This window comes from Eurytemora carolleeae, unplaced genomic scaffold (genome assembly GCF_000591075.1).
Source record: "Eurytemora carolleeae unplaced genomic scaffold, Eaff_2.0 scaffold153, whole genome shotgun sequence".
NCBI lineage: Eukaryota > Metazoa > Arthropoda > Copepoda > Calanoida > Temoridae > Eurytemora > Eurytemora carolleeae.
In genome coordinates, this window is record NW_019396203.1 from 420,650 (window position 1) to 446,299 (window position 25,650).

At 36.1% G+C, this 25,650-nt stretch overlaps 3 protein-coding genes across 10 annotated transcripts in view; all 3 read right to left on the bottom strand.

Moving 5' to 3' along the window:
- LOC111698015 (ADP-ribosylation factor-binding protein GGA1) lies at positions 1-18,516 on the bottom strand. Of its 8 annotated transcripts, none has more exons than XR_002764447.1 (16): positions 18,391-18,516; positions 18,174-18,249; positions 17,910-17,962; positions 17,256-17,341; positions 16,298-16,415; positions 6,185-6,291; positions 4,865-4,961; positions 4,699-4,761; positions 4,047-4,218; positions 3,403-3,484; positions 2,972-3,333; positions 2,712-2,860; positions 2,122-2,643; positions 1,673-1,792; positions 559-745; positions 1-239 (listed from the first exon to the last, which is right to left on the bottom strand). XR_002764447.1 is itself a non-coding variant. In XM_023468228.1 (15 exons), the coding sequence occupies exons 1-15, from the start codon at positions 18,490-18,492 to the stop codon at positions 626-628; spliced, it is 2,229 nt and encodes a 742-aa protein (XP_023323996.1). In that variant the 5' UTR covers positions 18,493-18,516; the 3' UTR covers positions 409-625. The 8 variants fall into 8 exon arrangements, 5 of the variants coding, with proteins under 5 accessions (XP_023323996.1, XP_023323997.1, XP_023323998.1 ...); XR_002764446.1 differs by having other exon boundaries at positions 1-262; XR_002764445.1 differs by having other exon boundaries at positions 456-745.
- Positions 18,483-24,326, bottom strand: LOC111698019 (protein asteroid). Its single transcript, XM_023468236.1, has 13 exons — positions 24,130-24,326; positions 23,625-23,727; positions 22,640-22,743; positions 22,244-22,319; positions 21,955-22,168; positions 21,599-21,664; positions 21,300-21,329; positions 20,790-20,951; positions 20,279-20,475; positions 20,039-20,140; positions 19,734-19,797; positions 19,489-19,663; positions 18,483-19,099 (listed from the first exon to the last, which is right to left on the bottom strand). Exons 1-13 carry the CDS (start codon positions 24,189-24,191, stop codon positions 18,511-18,513), a joined length of 1,944 nt encoding a protein of 647 aa, XP_023324004.1. The 5' UTR covers positions 24,192-24,326; the 3' UTR covers positions 18,483-18,510.
- Positions 24,327-24,418: 92 nt separating this feature from the next.
- Positions 24,419-25,650, bottom strand: part of LOC111698020 (ras-related protein Rab-33B) — a 3,947-nt gene continuing 2,715 nt past the window's right edge. The window contains exon 4 of the mRNA XM_023468237.1: positions 24,419-25,154. Within this exon, the coding sequence (XP_023324005.1) occupies positions 25,049-25,154 (106 nt within the window). The 3' untranslated portion in view covers positions 24,419-25,048. The remainder of the gene's footprint in view (positions 25,155-25,650) is intronic.

Here is a 25,650-nt window from a genome sequence, read left to right on the forward strand (position 1 = left end):
TAAGGTCTAACATTTTATTATAATTCAAAATAATATCACAAAAAATGCCACAAGACATTTCACAGTTAACGTGAATTGTGCAAAGAGAGACAATATTACAGTGCACGTTGATTACACATACATGTACATAAATTACAAAGATCGGTGTACATAAAACATTGATTTATGAAGTAACAAGCTCACAGTTTGTACATGAAAATGAATAATTTACAAGAGTTCCAGAATTTTGGTAAAATTAGCTATAATAATATAATAAACGTGACTAGAACAAAAACAATTTTTTTAATAACATCCAGCGGTTCATTAAAATTTAAAAATGGCAATCTAAAGCATAAAACAATAAATAAATGACATGATAACATAGATAATCTCAATATTTTTACCATAAAAAAACTTTGTTTTACATAGAATGCCAAACATTGTTTTTTTTTTAGTCGTAAATGTACAAATATTACAGCGGGAATTAGATATTTTATTTCAAGTAAATGAGAAAATAGATACCATAACAAGAAACGTGGTAAGTTCTGTTTTTTTAAAGTTGCAACTATGTTCAATTACCTGAAATCCTCAGATTAAACTTGGTCAAATATTTGATTGATAACATTGATAATAATAATACTGATTACTACTGTATACAGGTCTGGATATCCTTCCCTATAAAGGTGAAGGACTCCTCGTCTATTGAATAGCTGAGAACAAAACCAAGGAAAATATTCTTCTTCTCCGGATTCAAAACCAGCATTAACTAAATAATAATTCTACACATGCATTTGTTGACCAGCTTAGAAACATTCCCGTGGTTCTACCGAGTCCCCCAATCAAAATTTTAGGCAAATCGGTCCAGGGATTTCTGAGTTATGTTAGGACTAGTATTTAGGATCCGGATCCGTCGGATCCGCAAGACTTTGGCTTTCTGGATCCGGATCCGCAAAAATATGCGGATTCACGGATCTGGATCCAAGGTGAAAAATATCAACCAAAAACTGCAAAAAAAAAAACTTTTTTACTCTCAAAACCTAAATCTGAACTATTGAAAAAAGAGAGATTATAAAAATTTCCTGATTTCCGAATAGTTCATCAAGTTTTAGCATAAAAATAAGCGAAAAATAAGACAAAAATAAAATTCTGCTCTGTTAAAAAGATTCAGTAAATCTTAAAGAAATGACCTTGATAAAAAAGATGTTTTCCAGTGCGGATCCTGGATCCGGACCCGCATCAAAATTAAATGGATCCTAAGCACTTGATAGGACATACAAACAGACAAATTTACAAGATCACAGGTTGAAGAAGGGTAGAAGAGAAGGAAGGTAATTACATGATTGCAGGTTGGAGAAGGGGAGAAGAGAAGGTAGGAGATTATATGATAACAGATTGGAGAAGGGAAGGAAGAAGATTACATGATTACAGGTTGGAGAAGGGGAGAAGGTAAGGTAGGAGATTATATGATAACAGATTGGAGAAGGGAAGGAAGAAGATTGCATAATTACAGGTTGGAGAAGGGGAGAATGTAAGGTAGGAGATTATATGATAACAGATTGGAGAAGGGGAGGAAGGAGATTACATGATTACAGGTTGGAGATGGGGAGGAAGAAGATTACATGATTACAGATTGGAGAAGGGGAAGAAGGATATTACATGATTACAGGTTGGAGAAGGGAAGGAAGGAGATTACCTGATTGCAGGTTGGAGAAGGGGAGAATGGTAGAGGAGACGGAAGGTGATTACTAGAAATTGGTAGAAGTCTGACTTTGCAACCTTTAGGAACAACTGCTTTAAACTCTAATTCCTCAACCTAGAGATATATCCATTAAAGGAAACTAGTGTATTAGTTCCATTTTCATTGAAAGATTTTCTTTTCGGTTTTTCAAAACTATCTTTTAATACTCAAGATTTATCCTTAAAATGTCGCATGTTGTTGATAACAATTTTTAATAACAAAAGAATTTCACTAAGAAAATAGTATGGAATCACTGATATGTTTCAATACATTTAGTTCTACAAGATCAAGTTTTTATGGCTTTTATGATTTTAATTCTTTTTAACCCGGCCATTCAGAATTTGTTTCAAACTTTATTCATTACAAAACATGTATATGTAAACCTTGAACAGAAAAAAACTTACTGGTAGCTTGCCCGTGTTTGTAAACTGTACAACATGTACGGAAACTCCAGGTGCCGGGACAGTACATGAATAATGGAGGACCAGGGAGACCGGACCCTCTGCCTGCAGGTCAAGTGGAGGCAGTGCAGGATGTGGGACTACATCCTCCATCCTCAACTTTATATCTTGGAGTTTAACCTCGGTTACTTTAACCTCTGATTTAGGTGCAGGGTCGAAGTTGTTTGTTAACAATGCTTGAGGAACTGGTTTTTCAATCTTTGGATTGGTTTGGTTTGTTTCAAGACTAGAACAAGTTTGGTTTGACTTAGGTTTGGTTTGGTTTGTAGGCGTGGTAGGATAAGGGGGCGGAGTTTGCTGTTCCTGGCTTTCAAACTGTGACATTGAGCTACTTTGTCTCATAAGCTCTTTCAGGGGCAGCTTCTCCTGCTTTCTAGCAATGAACCCAGCTTCTTTATGCTCCGGGAGCTGCGCACGAAGAGCATTTTCTCCGAGTAAGTCAAGCTCATCCAATCCTCTTCGACGCTGAAACAAAACTAAGATTATAAATACATATATTTTGAAAAATTATTAATTGGTCAAAAAATACCAACCTGGTTCAGTTCGTCGCTAATTTTTCCTTTGGTTTGAAGATTAGGGAGGATAAATTCATTAGGAGAACACTGTTGATCCGGTCCATCAGATAGTAGATCTTGGAGGACTGGGGGAAGAGAGGAACAATTGTTCTCAGATAATCCAAACTCTAATATATAAAACTGTTTATAGAAGAAGGTAAAAAATAGTCCATATCTTATGGAAAAATGATAAAACCAATTAGTGAGAAAAATTGTTTTGATATGAAAATTTACTAAACCTGAGAAAATATCTTTTATCCCACCATTGCCATTTTCCTCCATTAAGAGATTATTTTCCGCCATCTTGTGGAGATCTAGATTTTTAATTTGATTATTGAGAGGAGATATTTCATCTTTCTCTCCAACAAATTGAGAATCTTCCACTCCCAACATAGAACTATTGTCGCTAGCTGTATCAGATAATAAATGTCCGCCATATTGGTTTAATGAAATGGCGCCAAAAGTTTCAGCGGTGAGCTGTATGTGCGACGTGGGATTATCTCCGCCATTTTGACCCAGAAGAAACTCTTCCAAAAGATCTTGTCTCGATGAAGGTTTCGGGGCAATATTTAATAGGTTATGATTACTGCTTGATTCTGATCTGAAATTAAAAACAACGTTTTTTTTAATTCTATGGGATCGAGTTTTTTTTTCATTAATCGCAATTTACCTGTTCGTTTTATTGAGAATTATTAAATCTTTATATTTATCAATTATTCTGGACATCTCATCACTAGCATACAATATATCACCTAAAGAATTTATTTTAAATGTTGTAGAAAAAACTTTTTTGTTAACTTCCATTAGAAGGTAAATTATTGTTACAATGGTACTCTTTTCTACTTTTGCAGGTATTAATTGGACTGTAAGCGCAATTCCAAGTGACCCTCAATGAAAAGATTGCAATACCTGATTCACAACGGTACCCTTGAAACTTTGATCAACAATGTGGAAGATCTTGTTGTCTTTCTATATTTAAAAAAGTTTCATTCTTACATTTCTTCTATATTTTCCTGCAAGTTAATTTTGTAGAGAAACCACAATTAAAAATAAGTTTTCAAAACTGTCAACAATGATATAATCATTCAAACTTGATCAGACGAATCAGACAAAGCTTGAAAGGGTACCGCTGTGAATCTTTGCAAGGAGGGGTAACTTGAAATTACGCTTGCAGTCCTGTAAATTATGGCTTTTCAAAATACCATGAAAGAGAAAAACCATGAAAATTAGGGGTTATTTTGTATCATTGAGAATTGTTATAAAACTTCCTTTGACAGTCAATTCAGATAAGACATTCTCTCCATCCTATATTACCTATGACAGGATCATTTTCTTCCGCTTCGGCGGCCAGCTGAAATAGTTTTGGTCGCCATCCCTCACAAGCCGAATAAAGCTCCGCCATGATTTCTCTATCCTCCGCCGCCACCTGTCCAACTTCAACCTGTTCCAACATGTCGGAGAGAAGCCGGGTACTTGCTTGAACCTCCTAGTATCATTATTATCGTTGTAATTATTCATAACGGCGTTACTTGAAAGAATCTATACATCAACCCGTTAAACGGCTTTCTTAATACAATTTGCAAGGTGGTGTATACAATATACCAAATATTCAGGTTCACTGGAATTTAAGTTTAAGAATTTATAAGTATTCTATTTTAACTTTTAATTGCGGCTTTATCTGCGAGCATCTACTCTTTGTACAGTATAAATTTTTTTTTTTTAAGTTGACGATTTTTATATTATTTATTAGCGCATTTTCAAAATTTTACAAAAATAAAAACTTTTTAACAATTTTTTTTAACATTTTAATCATTAATCATAAACCTTCCCTGGAGTCACGTGAGGTCCCACTCAAAATTTGGGCCCGATCGGTTCAGCCGTTTTGACGTTTATTGGATACAAACAAACAGACAGACAGACAAGCTGAATTTATAAATAGATTTTGGCTTTAAAATGTTCCGAGTACCTGAAGTTGACTTGCTTGTTTAGTAGCTTTTTCTAATTTCTCCTCTTCCTTTCTTACCATACTCTACGAGAACATGCATTAAGTAATTGTTTTGAATATCTATAACTAAACTTTAAAACTAATTTTTGGTAGAAAAAATTGATTTTTTCTGTAACTAAATTATGACCTGAATAATTTGATTAGCTTTCTCTAAATCCTGTTGATTACCACTATGCAGTAGTTTCTGTAACCTGGCAGATTCCTCCACACTTAGATCTGCTTCCCTAGTATTTCAAAATATTAACAAAAAAGACAAAATATTCAAAAACTTGTTTTATTAATTTCAAATCTGACCTAGACATAAGTGGGGAGGAGGAGGATTTCCTTATATTTTACTAAGACGTATTGAAGCTACCCATGATCTTGTTTAAGGGGGCTGTAATTAAGCGTAATTTCAAGTGACCTTCCGTGCAAAACTGACAATGCTGAATGCCCCATTGGGCACCCTTAAAACCTTTGTCTGATTGCTACCCTTAAAACCTTTGTCTGATTTGTACCCTCAAAACCTTTGTCTGATTGGTTACCTCATAACCTTGTCTGATTGGTACCCTCAAAACCTTTGTCTGATCCCTCAAAACCTTTGTTTGATTGGCACCCTCAAAAGTCAAAACCTTTGTCTGATTGGTACCCTCAATACCTTTGTCTGATTGGTTACCTCATAACCTTTGTCTGATTGGTACCCTCAAAACCTTTGTCTGATCCCTCAAAACCTTTGTTTGATTGGTACCCTCAAAAGTCAAAACCTTTGTCTGATTGGTACCCTCAATACCTTTGTCTGATTGGTACCCTTAAAACCTTTGTCTGATTGGTACCCTCAAAACCTTTGTTTGATTGGTACCCTCAAAACCTTTGTCTGATTGGTACCCTCAAAACCTTTGTCTGATTGGTACCCTCAAAACCTTTGTCTGATTGGTACCCTCAAAATCTTTGTCTGATTGGTTACCTCATAACCTTTGTCTGATTGGTACCCTCATAACCTTTGTCTGATTGGTTGATTGGTCCCCTAAAAACCTTTGTCTGATTGGTACCCTCAAAACCTTTGTCTGATTGGTACCCTCAAAACCTTTGTCTGATTGGTTACCTCATAACCTTTGTCTGATTGGTACCCTCAAAACCTTTGTTTGATCAAATATCACTTTTTATCAACTTATTTTCCTATGAGGTTTCTCTACATATAGGAATTATCAGAGTTAAGCACTTTTTAACCTCGAAAAACTAAAATATCTTCCACATTATTGATCAGATAAAGGTTTCATAGGTATTGCCATCTTTAAATAAAGGGTTTCTTGAAATTACGCGTACAAACCCAGAGGTAAATTGTCAACCTTTTCTTCCGAATTGCAAATAATATTTTTAAGGTTAATAGTGAAAATCCCTGAAAGAGGATTATAAACTCCGCATTAAATGTACTTCTAAAGCTTCCACAATTTAAATGAGCAATAAATACCGTGGAGGTAGGGATGCAGCAAATACAGCATGTTTGACATGAACAGGATCTTCTTGTATAACTCCTTGTCCTTTTAGCATTGAATACGCTTCACATATTTTCTTCTCCTGCAATAATAACAAGTTATTACACCTTTTGATATATTAATAAAAAAGGAATTAGAACTGTTCACATTTTAACAAATAATAAAGAAAATATCTAAACCTACTACTGAAAATTAGTTTAAGTACAGAGAGATTACAATAAATTGTACACTAGTTTACTTCGTAGTTCAAGGTCTTCATATTACAAGGATAGATTTAAAACATAAAATTATGATATTAACAAACAAACAAACAAACAATCAACCATCATTCCGTAGAAGTCAGGGCTGAGACCTCATCAAAAATAGCCACAATGGCTATTAATGTACCAATTGGTGACACACTGTCTAGTGTGGCCAACTGTCGAAGTACAGACCAATGACTTAAGTCACCGCCCAACTGCACACTAACAGTCCCCCAGAGTAGTCCATCTCGGTACTACCCCAGTATGAAGTTAATAAAAAGCTTATTAGATTACTATTTGATAATGGTTTAAACATTAGATATAAGATTTAAGATTGTTTGACAAAAAACCCACCTTGAAAGCTATCGGCCTACAGATCACCTTCATGACTTTTAACCAGCCATGACTCCAATAACACTGCCATTTTCCTCCCTCTTTCAAGTAAGACTACTTGGTCTGACCCATCCCCCCCAAGATAAGCCCTGAGAATCTGCCATAGAGGTTTCTTACCATGACCGGCATAGCTTGAGTGAAAATCTGCAATCCCAAAATCCCTACGCTGTGCCGCTACACATGGGCAGATAAGGACCACGTGAGACTCTACTAGCCTGGCACGGACACCTTTTGAGAGACACCATGGGCACAAAACATGGGTACAGCCGTATCTATCCTTGTATCTGTTACCTAGCTCTGCGTTACCAGCCCGAACCCTGCACAGAGTCCTACTCGCCCTGGAATCGTTCACAAAACCCTGAAGTCGGAACCACTTCCACGGCTGGGAGGCTGCAACAGCAGAGGAATGACCTCTTTTGGTTGATACCACAAATCTCACAGCTCTATCTGACATTGCTTTCTGCAACTCCTTTCTGCTTGAGAACATTGCAATGGACCCAACCTCCCTCTGAATCTCCATCCAGGATTTCACCCAAGGGTCTGTAGGGTGATCCAGCAGTTCCCGTAACACCTCCAATAGAAGCGTATTGAACTTGGATTTCAGAATACTCCAGATGAACAGAGCTTGTCTGGTCTGAATTCTGTGTGCCATAGGCATGAGGCCTGCATCCATCCAGGTGAGTACCTTAGAGGATGAGTGAGGTATCTGAAGGATAAACCTACCTACCATGCATTGTAGTCTTTCTAGCTCTACAATAGTAGCTTTCTTAAGAATCGCAGCCTCCACACAATACAGGATTGAAGGGATGGCGCACGACTCCCAGAGTCTCTTGGCAACCATGGCCCTATCAAGGGCTCCCCTTGATATGTTCATTATGGCGTAAGCATAATTAGTGGCCTTCCTGATCATGTCCTTCTCATACACCCCAATCATAGACCTGCCGCGTACCTGGATAGTCACCCCTAAATACTTGGCCACTAAAATCTCTTCAATAGTGACGTTATCGACCTTCCAAGAAGTCTCATTTGGGGCATTGGTAAGGATGTAGGTCTTAGAGGTGGCAAGCTTCATGTGCATGTCCGTGCAGAATCTTGAAACAATTCTAAGAAGCTTATTCATTCCTCTCTTAGGGGTTCTAGATAGCAAGAGCAGGTCGTCCGCGAAAAGGATAGCTGTTATCATAGCTTTTCCTAGCCTGACCCCAAGCTTAGAACTGTCCAGAGCTAGCCCTAGGGACGCAATATAAAGAGCGAACAGTAAAGGGGATAGGCTGCACCCTTGCTTAACCCCTTGGGTGAAAAACAACGGTTCCGTCAATCCATGTGCTAAGTTAATCCGCACACAGTCATTGAAATACATCGACCGAATAAGGGACACTACCCTCCCTCCAAAACCAATACTCCGAAGCTTTGTGTAGAGTAGTTCCCGGCAAACTGAGTCATAAGCTTTCGCAATATCACAGAAAGCCAAAGAAATTGACTGGTGCTTCCTTTTTGCCTTACGTAATGCGGCCAGTATCATAAACACACAGTCGACTGTTGACTTTCTGCTTCTGAACCCATACTGCACCGGTCCATAGAAGCCTTCCCTTTCACAGATGGAATCCATTCGTTTCTGGACTATTTTGGTAACCATACTGAGCATCACACTTGAAACTGTAATGGGGCGTTTCTTAGCCACCTCTAGTGACGGTTCTTTTTTGTCAATAAGGGTCATTTTACCCACTAGAAGGGAGGCTGGAACCTTACCCTCCTCCAGGGACTCATTCACTACATCAGTCAATTTCCCTATAAAAGATGTGCTCGCACTTTTTAACATTGAGGGCGTGACATTATCTATACCAGGAGCTCTGTCTAACTTAAGGGATTTGATTACCTCCATGACATCTGCCACACCAACAGGCTGGCAGACCTCATCCTGATATTCAAACTCATCCCGTTCCTTTGGACACCATTTCTCGAATGCGCACTCGTTCTTTACTGAAATTTCCTTCAACAATTGTTGACCTCGAGAGATAAAGATTTTTGAGGTTTGACCCAAAGAAACCTTGGCCATCTCCGTCACCACAGTGTCTTTTAATTGCAGAAACTCAGTAACTAATTTCCCGTCGCAATCATTGATAGCTGAAAGCAGCCCTTTCTTCTTCTCAACTCTTCTTGCAAGATTCCAAAACTGCTTATCAATATTAGACTTTCTAGACCTAACCGACCTCCTCTTATCAAGTTTAATCTCTAACTCTTTCTTCTTAATCTCCTCACTAAGGTCGTTACATTCTATAGCTGCGGCCACTAATTGATCATGTTCTTGAGCAGACAGATCCTCATTTATGAGTTTCTTTTTTGCCCTGATCAAAGATAATCTATTCCTTTTCCTTTCAGCAGTTTGCTTTCTAGCTCTCAGTTTTTTAATGCGCATTACTTTCCGGACTTTTTTTGGCTTATCCCCCCCATAGGCCTCCGTGTTCGCCGCTACCAAGATCTCTTGTAGTTTAACACATTTGTCATCTAGCGTTAAATCTTCCCAGCTACAATCGCTAAGATAGACGTCCATGATTGCCTTAGCTTTTGACAAGTCTCTATCTGGACGCAGGAATAGCCCGGCATTGGCCCTATCAGGACTAGGTTCCTGCTGGCAGTCCAAAAGCAAGTCTACAGTTATCGCCACATGATCACTACCAGTGAAGAGAGCCAGATCCTCATCAACGGCCATTCCGACCACTTCCTTAGTCAAATCTGGGGTTACTAAGACATAGTCTAGAATAGAACTAGATACCGGGGTAATTCTTGTAAATGTTCCAGAGCAAATACTTTTATCCTTGTTGAGCATAACTAACCCGTTATTATTGACAAAGTTAAGCAACTTTCTGCCATTTAGGTTCACTCCGGGCCTGTTACCAACTATTCCCTCTTGCATATCCCCTACATGAGCGTTCATATCCCCAATGATTATGCATTTATATCCTGTCTGCTGAAAACCCTTCAATTCACCCTGAATTGAACTGTAAAGACAATCATTCCATGCCAGGAAGTCATTATTAGCTGAAACCTCAGCAGCCATGTACACCGAGCAAATGGCTAGCTTGCAACCCCCAGAGTGGACCAGCAACCAGGATCTTTCGCTATTAATCCATTCATTATCGGTCCCCGTTGCGGACCACTCACTGCAGTTTACTCTATCAGATTTTAGGATTAATTTTCCACCTCCGGACTTCATTCTGAAATCACGTTCTATGAAAGTTGGCGACCATGGTGCAAACACCGACATGTCCACATTTGTGCCCTTTCTTAAGTGAGTTTCATCTATAAACACTAAATCCAACTCCATTGAGGCCATAGCTTCCACAATCTCCTGTTGTTTACTAAGAGAATTAATCCCATTACAGTTCCAGTATGCTAATTTTAAGCTAAAACCTGATGTTGTTTGCTTAGAGACTGGCTTAGCTCTTAAGCGTAACCATTTGGCGCGGGCTCCCGCCCGTTTTCTCCCCATGCTTATCCCAGGCCCCACACCGTCAGTTTATCTCAAACCAATAATATCTGAAAAACAGGAAGCATTAAAACCCATAAAGCATATGCTAACAGTTAGTTAGTTATTGAAGACAAAATTAGCTCCAAATTTTATTTTAATGTTATCTCTAATTTTCTGGTCAGTTACGAAGTGGAGTGTTGAGGCATGGTTGTCCCCCCCGCACTCAGCACACTGGGCTGCCCCTAGGGCTGCCTTCTTTTTCTTAGTGCGGCAATCCTCAAGTGCGTGGGTTGACGACTTACAGAACGAGCACCAGTGACCTGGCCGGGCCTTTAAGTCGGCCTTGATGGCGGCCAGGTCTGCCTCCTGTCGTTCACCCATCTCTTGCAGTTTCCCCACTTTATTACCCAGGTCTCCTAGGGTCCTGTTCATCGTCTGCATATTCTTCTCCTGCGCCTCTATCTTATTTAAGATCTTTCCCAGGGTCTCCATCACCGGTACCAGCGCAATTGAATGTTCAACCTCTTTCTTTGCTCCCTCTAACCCGGTCTCCCCCTCATCATCCTCATCCTCTTCATCCGTGTCCTGCACCACTACCACCCCTCCCGACTCACCCCTAACCATACTCCGGGTTTTGCGAACCCCCCTTGCATGCTCCCGCCCCAAGGATGACTTACTAATACAGTCCATGTTTATTAGTTCATCAATCACTTCAACTAGTGACATGAGCTTACTAGGCATCAGTGCCCTGGAGTTACAGCGTTTCACTTTGTCAAACTCATACTCTATCTTGAACTTTGCTTTTCCATATTCCTTCGAGACCTCAATAAAAGAAACACTACAACCCCCTGCCCTTAGATATTCTGTAAGAGTTACTTCCGCAGCAGGTTCTTTTACCATATAGAAGATAGACGCCAACACTCCCGCCTCCGACACATTTACAATCAGAGCCATTATAACTGCTCTGAAAATGAGTTACTACAGTTCACTAAGCTAGGTTGAAAACAAGAAAAGGATAGGTTTTGGCCGTTTGGAAGATAATATAATGAATAAATGCAGGGAATATTAAGAAAAAAATATAGAGAATTAAAAGATGAAATTATAATGAACAGATGCTGGGAATATTAAGAAAAAATATAGATAATTAAAAGGAGGTTAGAAGAAGGGAATATGGTAAGAAAAAATATAGAGAATTAAAAGAAGGTTAGAAGAAAGCGATTGATTAGGGGGGGGGGGGTGAAAAATTGTTAAAGTAGAAAAAGGGTAGGGAGTTAAGAATGGTGAATTAAAAGAAGATACAACAAAAGAGGAGAGAAAATTGAATATAAAAAGGAAAAAAAACACGCTTATGAATAAGGAAATGAAAGATAAAAGAAGCTTTAAGGCATGAATACAGGGACAGAAAAAATTGATTGGAAAGAAATGGATAAAAAGATAGAAAAGAAATAAAAGAAATAAACAAACTTTATGACTAAGGATGGAATAAGGAAATGAAAGATAAAGAAGGTTTAAGGCATGAATAAAAGGGACAGAAATTTATTAGAAATAAATGGACAGAAAAATAGAATAGAATTAAAAGAAATAAGCGAATTTTAAGGATGGAAAAATAAAAGAAAATTGATTGGAAATAAATGGACAGAAAAATAGAATAAAAATAAAAGGAATTTTAAGGATGGAAAATAAAAGAAAATTGATTGGAAATAAATGGACAGAAAAATAGAATAGAAATAAAAGAAATAAACGAACTTTAAGACTAAGGGACAGAACTTGATTGGAAATACATGGATAGATCATTAGAATATAAATAAAAGGAATAAGCGAATTTTATGGATGGAAACTAAAAGAAAATTGATTGGAAATAAACGGACAGAAAAATAGAATAGAAATAAAAGAAATAAACGAACTTTAAGAATAAGGATGGAATAAAATAAAATAAATTAGGAATAAGAGAAGTAACATAAACAATAAATAAACAATAAAATTAATAGAAAATAAAACCACAAAGGAGCCAAAGAGAAGTAAAATAAACAATAAATAAACAATAAAATTAATAGAAGATAAAACCATAAAGGAGCCAAAGAAAAATGAAAAGGAATAAACGTTATTAATGATAAAGGACAGAAATGGGATATAAAAGGAGGCCGGAAAAGGAAGTGATGATTGACACAAACCATCATATTGAAAAGGTGAAAAAGGAAGTAAAATGGTAAATGACGATATAGGACAATGTTAGGGATCAAGGATTAATGACCAAATACTTAAATACCTTAAACTTGCATGTAACTTATATATGTGTTTTGTATACTCAGTACTCATTGCCGCTGAGAATTCCTTTAAAACCGAGTTTCTAAAATCCCAAATTCAAAGACGACAATTATAGCAATCTCAAAGACCCTCGTCATATTCATTCACTGAAGGCCCATATAACCTTCCGCCAAAAAGGTTAACATTTAAGTTACTAGTACTCATGAATCTTTATATTTGTCATCTTTCATGGGGCCCAGACAGCCCGACTAGAACCTTGAATTATCATTATACTTCAACCTATATTAAAAACTGAACTGACTTTTAATCTGAGTAATAAATGTCGTGTACTATGATTATACAAGTTAATCCGATAAACTAATTTTCCAACAAAAAAGGATCTCACATTGGATACCATGAATCTTTATATTTGTTATCTTTCATGTGTCCTAAGCTGCCTGGTTTAACCATGTGAGTTCGTTATATTCAACAGTAATACTACATAGATAAAATAATTCAAAAAATTGTGACCAAAGCCGACATTCTATGTTCGTCCTTTCACTCTATATAATCTCACATTAATTAACTAGGCTCCTCTGCCTCTCTATCTTTATTTTCCCAGACCTTGTATTAAATTAAGTAATTGATAAAAGTTGTGACCAAAGCCGACATTCTATGTTCGTCCTTTCACTCTATATAATCTTACATTAATTAACTAGGCTCCTCTGACTCTCTATCTTTACTTTCACAGACACTGTATTAAAATAAGTAATTGATAAAAGTTGTGACCAAAGCCGACATTCTATGTTTGTACTTTCACCCTCTATAATCTAACATTAATTAACTAGGATCCTCTGACTCTCTATCTTTGTTTTTCCAGCCACTGTATTTAAATTAGTATATTTAACCCCCCCCCCCCTCCCAAATAACAGTTCAGTATATGACAGAGGCCTTGGTGAACATCAATTATAACAAAGCATCAACAACAGTTTGCATTAAGGCTAAATGTATTTATGCACAATTGAAAGCGAAGTAAAGCACAATGAGATAAAACAGAATTAGCGAATAAAGCATGATGAGATAAAACTGAGTCACTTATGTGTTGACCCATACATCAATAAAATTGTAATTAATTAGTAGATAAATAATAGATGGATTGAGTTGACTCCTAGCCGCATCCAAAAAGCTCCCTACTGGTTTAGTTCCTTCTCCCTCGTCCCAGCCTCTTTAGTCCCTTTCCTCTACTTCCAGTCCATGGCTGGTCCCCATATTCCCTCTTCCCCTGGACTCCCCAGGCTGCACTTGCACTAAGGGAATCTTCCGATGCCCAGAAGTGACCAAAAACTTCGTTGCCATATTCTGTCACTATTTTGAGACGGAAATCAGGATCTACAGCTTGGTGGAGGAGAGCAGCATGCCCAGGGGTCCTACATTTTCTACAGATCATCTCTTCACCGAACTGACAGGCATCATACTGGTGGGTATCCTTCCCGCACTTTAGACATGGGGCCTTCACTGTACAGTCGATATGACGGTGGTCATTGGCAAGACAGTAGGAGCAGCTATACGTTTTCTTCAGAGATGATCCTGGTTTCAACGCTAACTCAGAGATCCCAGCCTCCAGTGCCTTCTGGTTGGTCTCTACTCTATCCACCACCTCCTGAAGTTCGCTCATAATCTCGTGGGTTTGCTCGTTTTGTCGCCAGAGTCTGTCGAGGCCTTCCATAACCACCTGGAGCATGGTTGCGAGGTCCTCCTTAGTGAACGTCATATTATTACTCCCTGCTCCATTGTTTTTCTCTGCACCACTACCTTTTTCCTTCTCTCCCCCCATTTCAACATCTTCACCATCCCCCCTTTGACGGTTCAGCCTGTCGAGCTGGTCACAACCCTGGGTTGGGGGGAACTCTGCTTGGCTGGAGAGATTATCCCTGTAATAGCTGTTCACCCTCTCATGTACCCACCCTTTCAGCGTTTTGGTAACCTTTGACTCATTCCACAGCGAGCTATCCACCACTTTTACTACCACCTCCTCCAAGGTAAGAGTGTTAGCCGGCGGATGGGTCTCTGGGTCCAGACCAGAACATATTTTTTCCATTTTAGCCTGCCGGTCAGCGTCTATAGGTGATAGCGAAGTCCATTCTGCATCCCGACCAGTCGACATAACAACTTTCTGGACGAGAGCAAGATCAGTTTCCTCAGCATGGACCATACAAGATGATTCAATTCTTTTCTTGTAGATAATTTTGAAGAAGAAATATTCCTTATTTCCAAATCCTTGCATTATGATCAGTCCAGTGTCAACCCTCAACTGACATAAAGTCCCAAGTAATTTGGAATATTGTTGTGCCACGTCATCAAATGATTACACGTCAGCGGAATGTCGTTATCCTTTATTTGAGAAATCGACCAATCAACCAGCATTACCCCAGCCAAATGATTGTAATAAATACTTTATGGAAGTTTTCTCATGTTTTGACTATACTTTCCTTTTTCCTTTGATTATCATTTGTTACTTTTTATAAAAACTTTTATAGAGCACAATTAATTCAGTTATACGGAGGGAGAAGGATAGGCAAAGTATACCGAATTATTTTATGCATAATGGAAGTAGAATAGATGGAGAAATGAATGTGGTTCAAGGGTTTAATATATTTTTTACTCAAGTTGGGCCAGATCTATCTAGTAATATTCCTAACTTTAAAAAACATTTCAAGGATTATTTAAATGAATGAAAACTTTGTTTTTGCAAATATAACAGAGGATATTATTATTAAGTCTACATCTGATTTCAAATCTAAGTCTAGTTCTGGTCCAGATTGCTTATCAGCTAAGCTTTTAAAGGAAATAATATTAGATATAGCTAAACCCCTGAGTCAAATGTTTAATCTTTCATTTAAAACGGGGTTTATCCCTGTGGAACTTAAACAGCTAAGGTTAAACCAATCTTTAAATCAGGTGACTTATTTACCAATTATCGACCAATATCATTATTATCAACCTTTAGCAAACTATTAGAAAAGATGGCTTACTCTAAAATGGTTAAATACATGAATAAGTTTAATCTGTTTCTAAAATATAATTTTAAGCAAGCTGTCGCACTTTGGAATTCGTGGTGTTGCAAAGACTTGATTTAAAAATTATCTTAATAATAACAGTTTACAGTGATAAATGGTGTCGACAGGTCAACCCTTGACGACATTCTTACAGGAGTTACACAAGGGCCTGTCTTGGGGATGTTAGGTACTTTCCCAAAGGCCGTTTCCCAATCGGCAACTTCCCACGGGCATTTTCCCAAGAGGCAACTTCTCAAATGTGGAATTTCACAAGCGGCAACTTCCCAAATATACATTTTCCCAAATGACAATTTCTCAAGTGGCAACTTCCCCATGAAGGAAAAGTGGCAACTTCCCAAATGTACATTTTCCCAAGTAATAATTCCTCTAAAAATTTACTATGTTCTTTAAAACAAATATTAGCCGCAGTGCTCGGCCCCCTGGCCCATCCTAGCGGCAGCGCTCGGCCCCCTAGCCCATCCTAGTCACAGCGCTCGGCCCACTAGCCCATCCTAGTTGAAGTGCAATGCCCCCCCCCCATTATAGCCTGCAGGCGCCTCAACAGGCTTAGAGAGCATTAGCTGACACCTTTCCGTTGGGAGGGTCGGATACACACTGGAAGAATAGAGTTCTATAACTTTCATCTTCTCCGACTCTGAGGTTCTAGGTGTGGGGGGTGTATACCTGTGGAAACTGTTTAGTCCATGAGAAGAGTAGTTCGATAACCCGCATCTTCACTGAATCTGAGGTTCTAGAGCCAAGGTATTTAGGAGATATCAATTTTATCATCTCATTCAAAAACCTAGAAAGTAAAAACCAGTCATTAGGATCAATTTCATTCAGATCCGGATCCAGATCCAAACCAGGATCCGTATCCAGGTACTGAAAATTTCTTCAAGATAAACTGACTTTTTCAACAAATAAAAAAATTTCCAAAATATTTCTTTTTTTTTCGCTTATTTCTTTGATGAAATTTAGTGAACCATTCAGAGATTTTGAAATTTTTGTATTTCTATAATGAGTTTCCAGATTTGAATTGTGTTTTGAGAGAAACATGACTACAAATAATTTTATGACTGCAATAGATTTTAAGACCACAAATGACAATATGACTGCAAATGACTGTAAGACCACAAATGAATATATGACTGCAAATGACTATATGACCACAATTGACTATATGACTACAAATGACTATATGACCACAAATGACTATATGACTACAAATGACTATGTGACCACAAATGACTATATGACTACAAATGACTTTAAGACCACAAATGACTATATGACCACAAATAACGTTTATTATTACAAATGACTGTTTGACTGCAAATCACTATATGGCTTCAAATGACTATATGATTACTAATGACTATATATAACTACAAATGAATAAATGAATTCTAATCATTAAATGACTTCTAATGACTATGTGACTACAAATGACTATAAATAACTACAAATTAATAAATGACTATAAATGACTATATGAATACAGATGACTATTAGACTACAAATGAGTAATGTCTAAAAAGAACCATATGACTACAGATGATTAAATGAGAAAAAACGACTGCAAATGGTTGTGTGAATACAAATGATTTTATGACAACAATTACAAATGACTACAAATGTCTACCTAAATTTTCCAATTTCTACAACAAAAGCTGGGGAAGATTTGGCTGCGGCTTCAACCACAGCTAGAGCCTGAAGGGCTTCTCTGTCCTACAATATAAAAAAATAAAAATCTTGCAAAAACCAAATAAAAAAATTATACCAAGTTACGTCATTTTTAAAGTTTTATTTTGGGATTTGGGTTTAAACTTGTGATATATAAAGTAGAATCTTTAACTTAAACCTCTACATGGACTTTAGGGCCTTACACTGTATTATTTTTTACTTAAACCTATACAGGGACTTTAGAGCCTAACTGTATAATCTTTTACTTAAACCTCTACAGGGACTTTAGAGCCTAACTGTATTATCTTTTACTTAAACCTCTACAGGGACTTTAGAGCCTAACTGTATTATCTTTTACTTAAACCTCTACAGGGACTTTACAGCCTAACTGTATTATATTTTACTTAAACCTCTAAAGGGACTTCAGGGCCTAACTGTATTATCTATTACTTAAACCTCTACAGGGACTTTACAGCCTAACTATTATCTTTTACTTAAACCTCTACAGGGACTTCAGGGCCTAACTGTATTATCTATTACTTAAACCTCTACAGGGACTCTTTTTAACTTTAACCCCCAAAGGAATTTGAACTGTACTTTCTTTAACCCTAACCTGCGGGGATTGTATTCTGTGGGAGAGAAGTCGACCAGCAATTATGGCACCATCTTAAAACATTTTAAGTTCAATTTATTTCTCTTTCTTTATCTGAATATCGTCTCCACATTAAAAAATCTTTCTATTAATCAATCTTATACTTAAAGACATTTTTAAATTATTTTGATCAAGGAAATAATATGGAACAGCGAATTTCATCAACCTTTAGACAAAAATTTCTACAAAAGCAAAAAAATAAAGTAATTTCTAAAAAAATATTACCTTGAATTTTCTCAATATGATCACAGAATAGTTTTATAGTATTCACATCCTCCACTTTGTTACTGGGGTTGGTCGCCTCAATTAAACAAAAATACCTTATTTCACAATTCAAAAAGTCTCCTGTTTTATATTCTCTTTATTTTCTAGATTTTTTTTTCAACTATTTTAAAAATCAACAAAGTTTTATGGGGAACAAAAAAAGCTCGAGGCAACAAACCTTAAAGAGAAGAGCTTCTAGTTGATTCTGTTCAGGATCTACAGGTTGGGAGCTCACGCTCCGAGCCTCACTCTGAGCCACACTCATCTCTCTCTGTAACATTACATAAGAATTAGAGTGTCAGGAAACTTTAAGTGCACTAAACCGGTTTTCCACATCGAAAAACCCGGTTTCGGATTCGGATTCCGCAAGATCACTTTCAATAAAGTCGGAGTATTCTGATGTTTCCGTTTTCTGTTTTGGTTTCTTCTTCTTCATGTGTTTGGTGTTAACAGACTGAAGGTTGGGGAGAAAACTCGAAATCAAGTTAAAAATACGCAAAAATTCTTCGCGCATTTTCTCAGGAAGAAAACAGTCTTTCAGCTGTTCCGGTTTCTTGCTGATGTACATAACAACGTTGTACAGAAACGTGCCGCTAACAAACTCTGATATTTTGGGAAGAATGACGACATCTCCGAGTAGAGTATTTAGTATTGACGAGGTGTAAACAATACTTTGCAGTACACCGAAACAATGAACGATATCCTTGACGTATTTTTTCGTCGATGTTTTCATGTTCTCCTCCATGTGAAAAAGCGTTGCGTACTTTGACATTGTTTGTAAATACTGTTTTTTCTCCGAAGTAGATTTAGGACTGTTCAATTCTTCTTTTATTTTCTTCTCACTTCTAGCAAAGTTAGTATGTGGATCAACCTCCCTCAGAATTGATCTAAAAGAAATAATTTGTTTTAAGATAAAAAGAATTCTTTGTTATTTTCTGTCTTCAAGTAAGATTTTTCTGTTCATGAATAAGCGTACACTTTTTTTCTAGGGAATGTTAACAAGATGTCAAGTGACCCTATGTTTATAGAGTGGCATGTCCGATTCACAATGGTACCCTGATCAATAAAGTATGCTTATTTTTATACCTAAGCAAATTTAAGAAACGTTCAAAATCAAACACTTAGAAAAACCAAAGATATCTTCCTCGGTTTTACTCAAATAAAGGGTTGAATGGTACCCATGCCAATCTACAATGGGAGGCCCACTTAAAATTACATTTTACTGTCCCTTTAATCGTAACTCCACTCCTCCCCTCTTTAAATCTGAGAATGTTACCTGGCTAAAAGAATTGCATAAACATGAGCAGATGTGACCAACTCCTGGTTACTCCAATACTCCAGTATTAGAACTAGTCCTTGTAATTCCTCCGGGACGGATTCAATCTCCTCCGGAGTAAGCTGAGAACTAAGACTGGATAAGAACAAATCTTTCCGTTCTTCTTTCTTCATTTCTAAAAATCGAAATTTTTAAATGTAAGGACGAAGATTTTATTCCTTAACAAAAAAAATGAGAATTTTGACCTGAAGAATTTAAAGTTTCTGTTGTGAAGATATTGAGGTTACCAATGGAGTATTTGACACGACCCTGAATACAACAAAATGTTATTAAAAAGACTGGTGACCCTCCATTTTGAAAGTACCATGCCCGATTTATAACAGTAGCCTTAACAGTTTTAACTGGTCAAGGATGATTGACATAACCATAATTTTCTTTTCAGAAATTGATTATTTTCCATTGTGGAATCTCTTATATATATGACGTTCTGATATATAAAAAAACAGTCTCTTTATTCATAAATAACAAACATTTGTTTAAAAACATTGACCTGAAGAATAACAGGGTTGAGGGTAGGGTTGACAATGTTGATAATTGTCTGTAGAATAGGAAGACAACTCATTATTGTTGTAGGCTTGTCAAAACTCTCAACCTAAATTTAATCAATCAATCAGGCATCAGACTAATTAAGTCTTTTCAGATTTTACAGATATTATTAGATTATTTTTGTTAACAGGCGATTCCAAAATTCTAATCATTTTTTTATGAATTCTTGCACATTGGCACAAACCTGGCAGGGCAGAAGAAATTTTTGCTTGGTCGCAATATCCATGCACCAGCTTGGAAGACGACAGTCCGCAAATATTTTGTGAAAGCTACGCGGCAACATGTTCTCCTGAACACCCACTTCTCCTTTCCCTTTGTATACTTGTAGGGACCACAGAACCTTCTCCTTCAATGCTTTCCTGTCCTTTTCTTGGAAACATCCTAAAACAACACGTTTTTTTATTGCAGGGATCTAAATTATTTTTTTAAAATTTCTTTTTTTTTGTCTAGAGGTCTTAATGTCATTATCGGCTGCAACTCTTAAAATAATTTTGATTTATTTTATAGATCCGGATCCAGGTACTAAAATTTGGATCCAAAAAATTCATTTTTTAAGTTTAAATAATATAATTTAGTCAAGTTTCTTCTTTAGTGTACTCTCGGCCACATTAAATTCAACCTATGGATCAAAACGGATTAACAAGCTTTAATGTATCTATCTATCTGTCTATATAAAGTGCCTAAACTCTTCTCACCAAGAATTCTATCCAAGGCCGTAGAAACCTGTGTTTCCTTAGACAACCAAACAATTAATCCTCGTATTTTACGATGCCGTTCTGAACTATTCTTAGTCTTCTTCGCCATCTTGATGTTGGAGAATATTATATCGAAGACGGAGGGAGGAATATAATCATTTCCTGAACATTTTTCAGGATTTAAGATACAGTCGTTATAATTTCAAATCGGGACACACCCAATATTTAAAAACAATCTTTAATCAAATGTCTTATCAACAATTAATAGAGAAATCACAATCATACCATGGTCATTCAAAGCTTTAAAATCGGACAAATCACTTTTTTTAAAATGGAGAGTCACTCTAAGTGCCCTTTTAAAAAAACTAGTGGCCCAATAACAATAAAAAAACCTTCATCCTGCATAGCAACAACATAAAGATTATTGTTAAATTTTTTTAATATCAATAATACCCCCCCCCCCCCTCAATAGTATTTTAAAATTTCAAAAATCTTAAAAGATGTGTTTACCTATTAGAGAAGCAAGTAAATGCAACATTTCTACGAAATGCACAATACAAATATAAAAAAATAAATAAGGCGAATTTCTCAATTGATAAGTAAGCAATAAACATTTATTACATTTTTTAACGTTGAGAAAAAAAACACGAAATCTAACTGAAAAAAAGATAATATGCGCTTCTGCTAATCAACATTTAACTATTTTTTGTAAAATGTGATACATTACATTGTTATATCTGATTTCTAAGAATTGAAAGAATTCTCAATGAAAAATAATGATTTGCGAAGAAGAGATATTATGCAAATCCCTGAGTTTTGAATATTATAGTGCTCAAGAAATTTCTGACGATTGAACAGTTCGCAGCACAAGCTTCCTGCATTCAAACCATTAAGTTTTATTTTTTTGGAATTGAGAGAAAAAATCGTTTTGGGTAAAATTTATAAAGGGGAAGGGGGATAATTATGCTAGTTGACGACCACCCCCCCCCCCTCGAAATCGTCGAAAATTCTTTAAACTATTTACACCTGACCCTCCATATATATTTGTACTTTGCACTTCCGACATTTATAAAAATTTAGATTAAAATAGATTCTGTTTGAAAGCAACCAGACTTTGGGAGTGTTTACTGTTCATGTAAAAAATCAGTTCTGTTTGGTTTAATTCCTTCTGCTTTACTTCTCTCCAAATCGACGGAGTCCAACCGGATAAAATCCACGGAAAAAACAAAGAAATCCGAATCATTGCTGAGAACAGGGCATCCGCGCTCCATCCCCATCTGCGCAATTATCTGATCCGCCTCGAAATCTGTTTGGAGGATTTCTATCTCAAGATCTCGAAGAACCTCGAGAAAAACTTCCTTCCCGAGTAAGGGGTAAACCTAAATTGGAACATTTGCAGATATTTTCTAGAACTTGAAAATTATTTCTGTTTCAAATATGATGGAAGAATCGACCTGAAGTTTTCCCTGGTTAGTCGGTCTACAGCCGGCACAAGATCTAATCTGATCTTTAGCACGAGATATAGTTGTTCTGAAAACAAATAACCAATCAATTAATAAATAATCAAAATTTATTTATTAACAATTCGATAAATGAATATTTAAGTTGCCATCTGCAATCTTCTCAGTCATAAGTTTTTCATTAGATTAACTTAAAAGTATCTTTAAAAATTAATTATTATGCAAATAATTCATTTTATATCAGTTAAAAATTACAATCTAATTAAGTATCACCATCAATTATGAAATAGGTTCAAAATAAACATATCATTAATTTTTAACCAATCATTCATCTGTCAATCAATAACTAATTTATAATTTAATTGAAAGCTTTTTTTCCATTAATCTAACCTGAGTTTGTTATCTGACACATCGTATCCTCCGTCAAAAACCAGAATTGGACGAATATTGCATTTGAGAAAGGTTTCAAAGTAGTGCCGGACATACCGGTAATACTAAACAGAAAAAAAAGAAATATCTTAAAGGGATTGTTTAGGAAAAATGAAAGGGGGTATAGGCTGAAACCTGAGAATCTCGGGAGTTGATTGAGACAAATAAAAGTTCTATCTAATGTTCCTGTCTCGAGAAATTGTCAAAATTATACCAAATATATGTAAGATTTTGAATAAGATTTGTAGTATTAATCAGATCAATTTCAACAAATACGCAACCAATCTGAAAACAATGATATTCTAGAGGAGCCTGAGAAGCTCCAGTTTGCTCTTATTATTATTTGTATTTAATAATTTTTCATTTTTAATAGAGGCAGTTCTGGTCACGTGATATGGACGTACATCTTACATATATACGTTTTAGTATAATTTTAACACAGTTTTATGTATTTTTTTCGCGGCAGGAACGTCAGATAGATGTCTTATAGGTAGCGTTCAACTCCTGAGATTCTCAGATTTAAAGCCTATACCCTCTTTTCCTTTACAGTTCCTTTAATATCACTTTAAAAGCACAAAAACATACATTTTAGAGATTGGTGATTTAAAATTAAGACTATAATATAGATGATGTTTCAAGTTACCATAAAAAAGCGGAATGTCGGATTCACAACGGTACCTTTGAAACCTCCATCTGAGAAACGATGACTAAGATAATGTAGTTTTTGTTCTAGCTTAAGAAGTGTCTTATTCTGATGATTTCCTTCAACGTTTCTGAATCTGGAATTCTCAAGTTACTTTTTTAGCGCTGGAACCATAAATAAAATTGATAAATTTGTACAGAGATAAACTTTTTTGATCGGACAAAGCTTTCTGGCGTACCGATGTGAACCTTAAATTGAGAGTCCTTTGCGTAAACAACCACAGACGTTTCTCCGTCCCTTTACCTTGTCATAATCACCCCCGAAGGCGTGATTGGTCCCCGGACACGCCCTATACAGGGAGTATCGAAGATTGTTGGCGTCTATTATAACCTCAATACCCTCCAGACTAAATATAAACAGTAAATAACTTATTTTGGGGAATTATTTTCGAAGATTTTGAGGAATAACTCAAAAATTGGACTTTTTCCTACCATGAAAGCTTTCACCCGAAAATTCAGAAATTTTCAAAAATTTTGCGAGAAACCTCTTAATATCTTGAGGAAAATGATGATTTTTAACAATACATATAATCCAGGAAATAGTAGTAATTTGTAAGCAACAAATGTTATTGAGTAAATAAAGAAAAACAATTCTTAAGGAGAAAAAAAATATTGTTTTTGGATATAATGTCGTATTGGACGCTTCCTGAGTCTACAAAACAAGTCTCAATGACGAATTTCAAGTCGTCTTTCAATTACCATGTCTTTTGGGACACCCTGTACAAAAATATGTTATTTTTTTATTTTACCTTACTGTCTGGAAAAACGAATCTCTGTTAGAGAAATACGAGCTGAGACCTCGTATCCCCATTTTGGGTCTGCAAATTTATCAATTTTAGAATATACAGTATTTATAAAAATAGTTTTCAATAAATTAAATTTTCCATGACTTTATAATTCAAGATTGTGCAAACTGCCAAACATACAAACAGACAAATGTATAACATTTTAATTTAATCAAAAAATTTATTCAACTTGAAATTAAATTTAAAAAATCGATTATAACTTAAATTTAATAAAAAAATCTAATAATTTAATTTAATCGAAAAATTAAAACAAAATTACTGATTTTATCATCGGAGTGGACCTGATATGCATCATTGTGTAATCTCATTTAAGAAAAATGAAAGCGGTCGAAGTTGAAAAAGTACATTTTAAGGGTAAATCTGTTTGAAATCTATATAAATCTGATAATTAATATTTTACCACATAAATTTCTAATATAAATATAGAAGATTTACAATGTAAACAATTTTTAAATAAACGTTGCGTTCTATTATTTGCAGATTTGTATAAAAGAATATTAAAAATTACTATCTGTAACAATAAAATATATTAGATTATATTCTCCAGTTTATCCAAAATATTTTTTCATTATAAGGTATAAAAACACTAAGAAGAATTATAAACAGCAGGAAGGATTAGAAATAGCAGGAGGGATTTAAAACAGCAGTAAGGATTAGAAACAGCAGGAAAGATTCCAAACAGTAGGAATTATTATAAACAGTACGAAGGATTAGAAACAGCAGAAAGTATTAGAAACACCAGGAAGGATTAGAAACAGCAGGAAGGATTAGAAACACCAGGAAGGATTATAAACAGTAGAGGTGGTTAGAAACAGCAGGAAGGATTAGAAACAGCAGGAAGGATTAGAAACAGTGGAGGTGGTTAGAAACAGCAGGAAGGTTCAGTTTCCTCTTGAGTTGGAACGAGATTACTCCGATAAACCAATCGGACAGGTTCAATCTCCGGATTGTTGGGATCCACTACAGGCCTAGATTGAGAACAATAAGCTTAGGATTTAAAAACTGAATCCAAGGGTTTATGTTTTTCAGAATTTTCAAATTTTAGACTATTAGGAAAAAAATGAAAAAGGGGGGGGGCCACAAAACGTATTACTCTCCGGAAAATTTAAACAGTGTTTAAACATAACTTAGAATTGTCGTAGGAGGCTGATTTTTTGCATGCAAACTCAGAATTATGTATATTACGTGCATTTTTTGGTTTTGAAGGAATCTGAGCAAAAGTGCGCGCGCGCGCGCGTTTTTTGTGAAAAAATGCGACTTTTTTGACAGTAAATCAATGTTAACTTCATTAATTGCACTTGAAAATTTTTCCTGACACTCTTGAAACAAATATGCGCTAAAAAAATTCAACCCCAAAGGCTTAAATGTCCGCGCGCGCGCGCAATAAAAGAAAATATCTTTGTATACTAATGTGCTAAGTTTGGCCCAAGTTAGAATAACAGTTGCATGTGATACATCAAACTA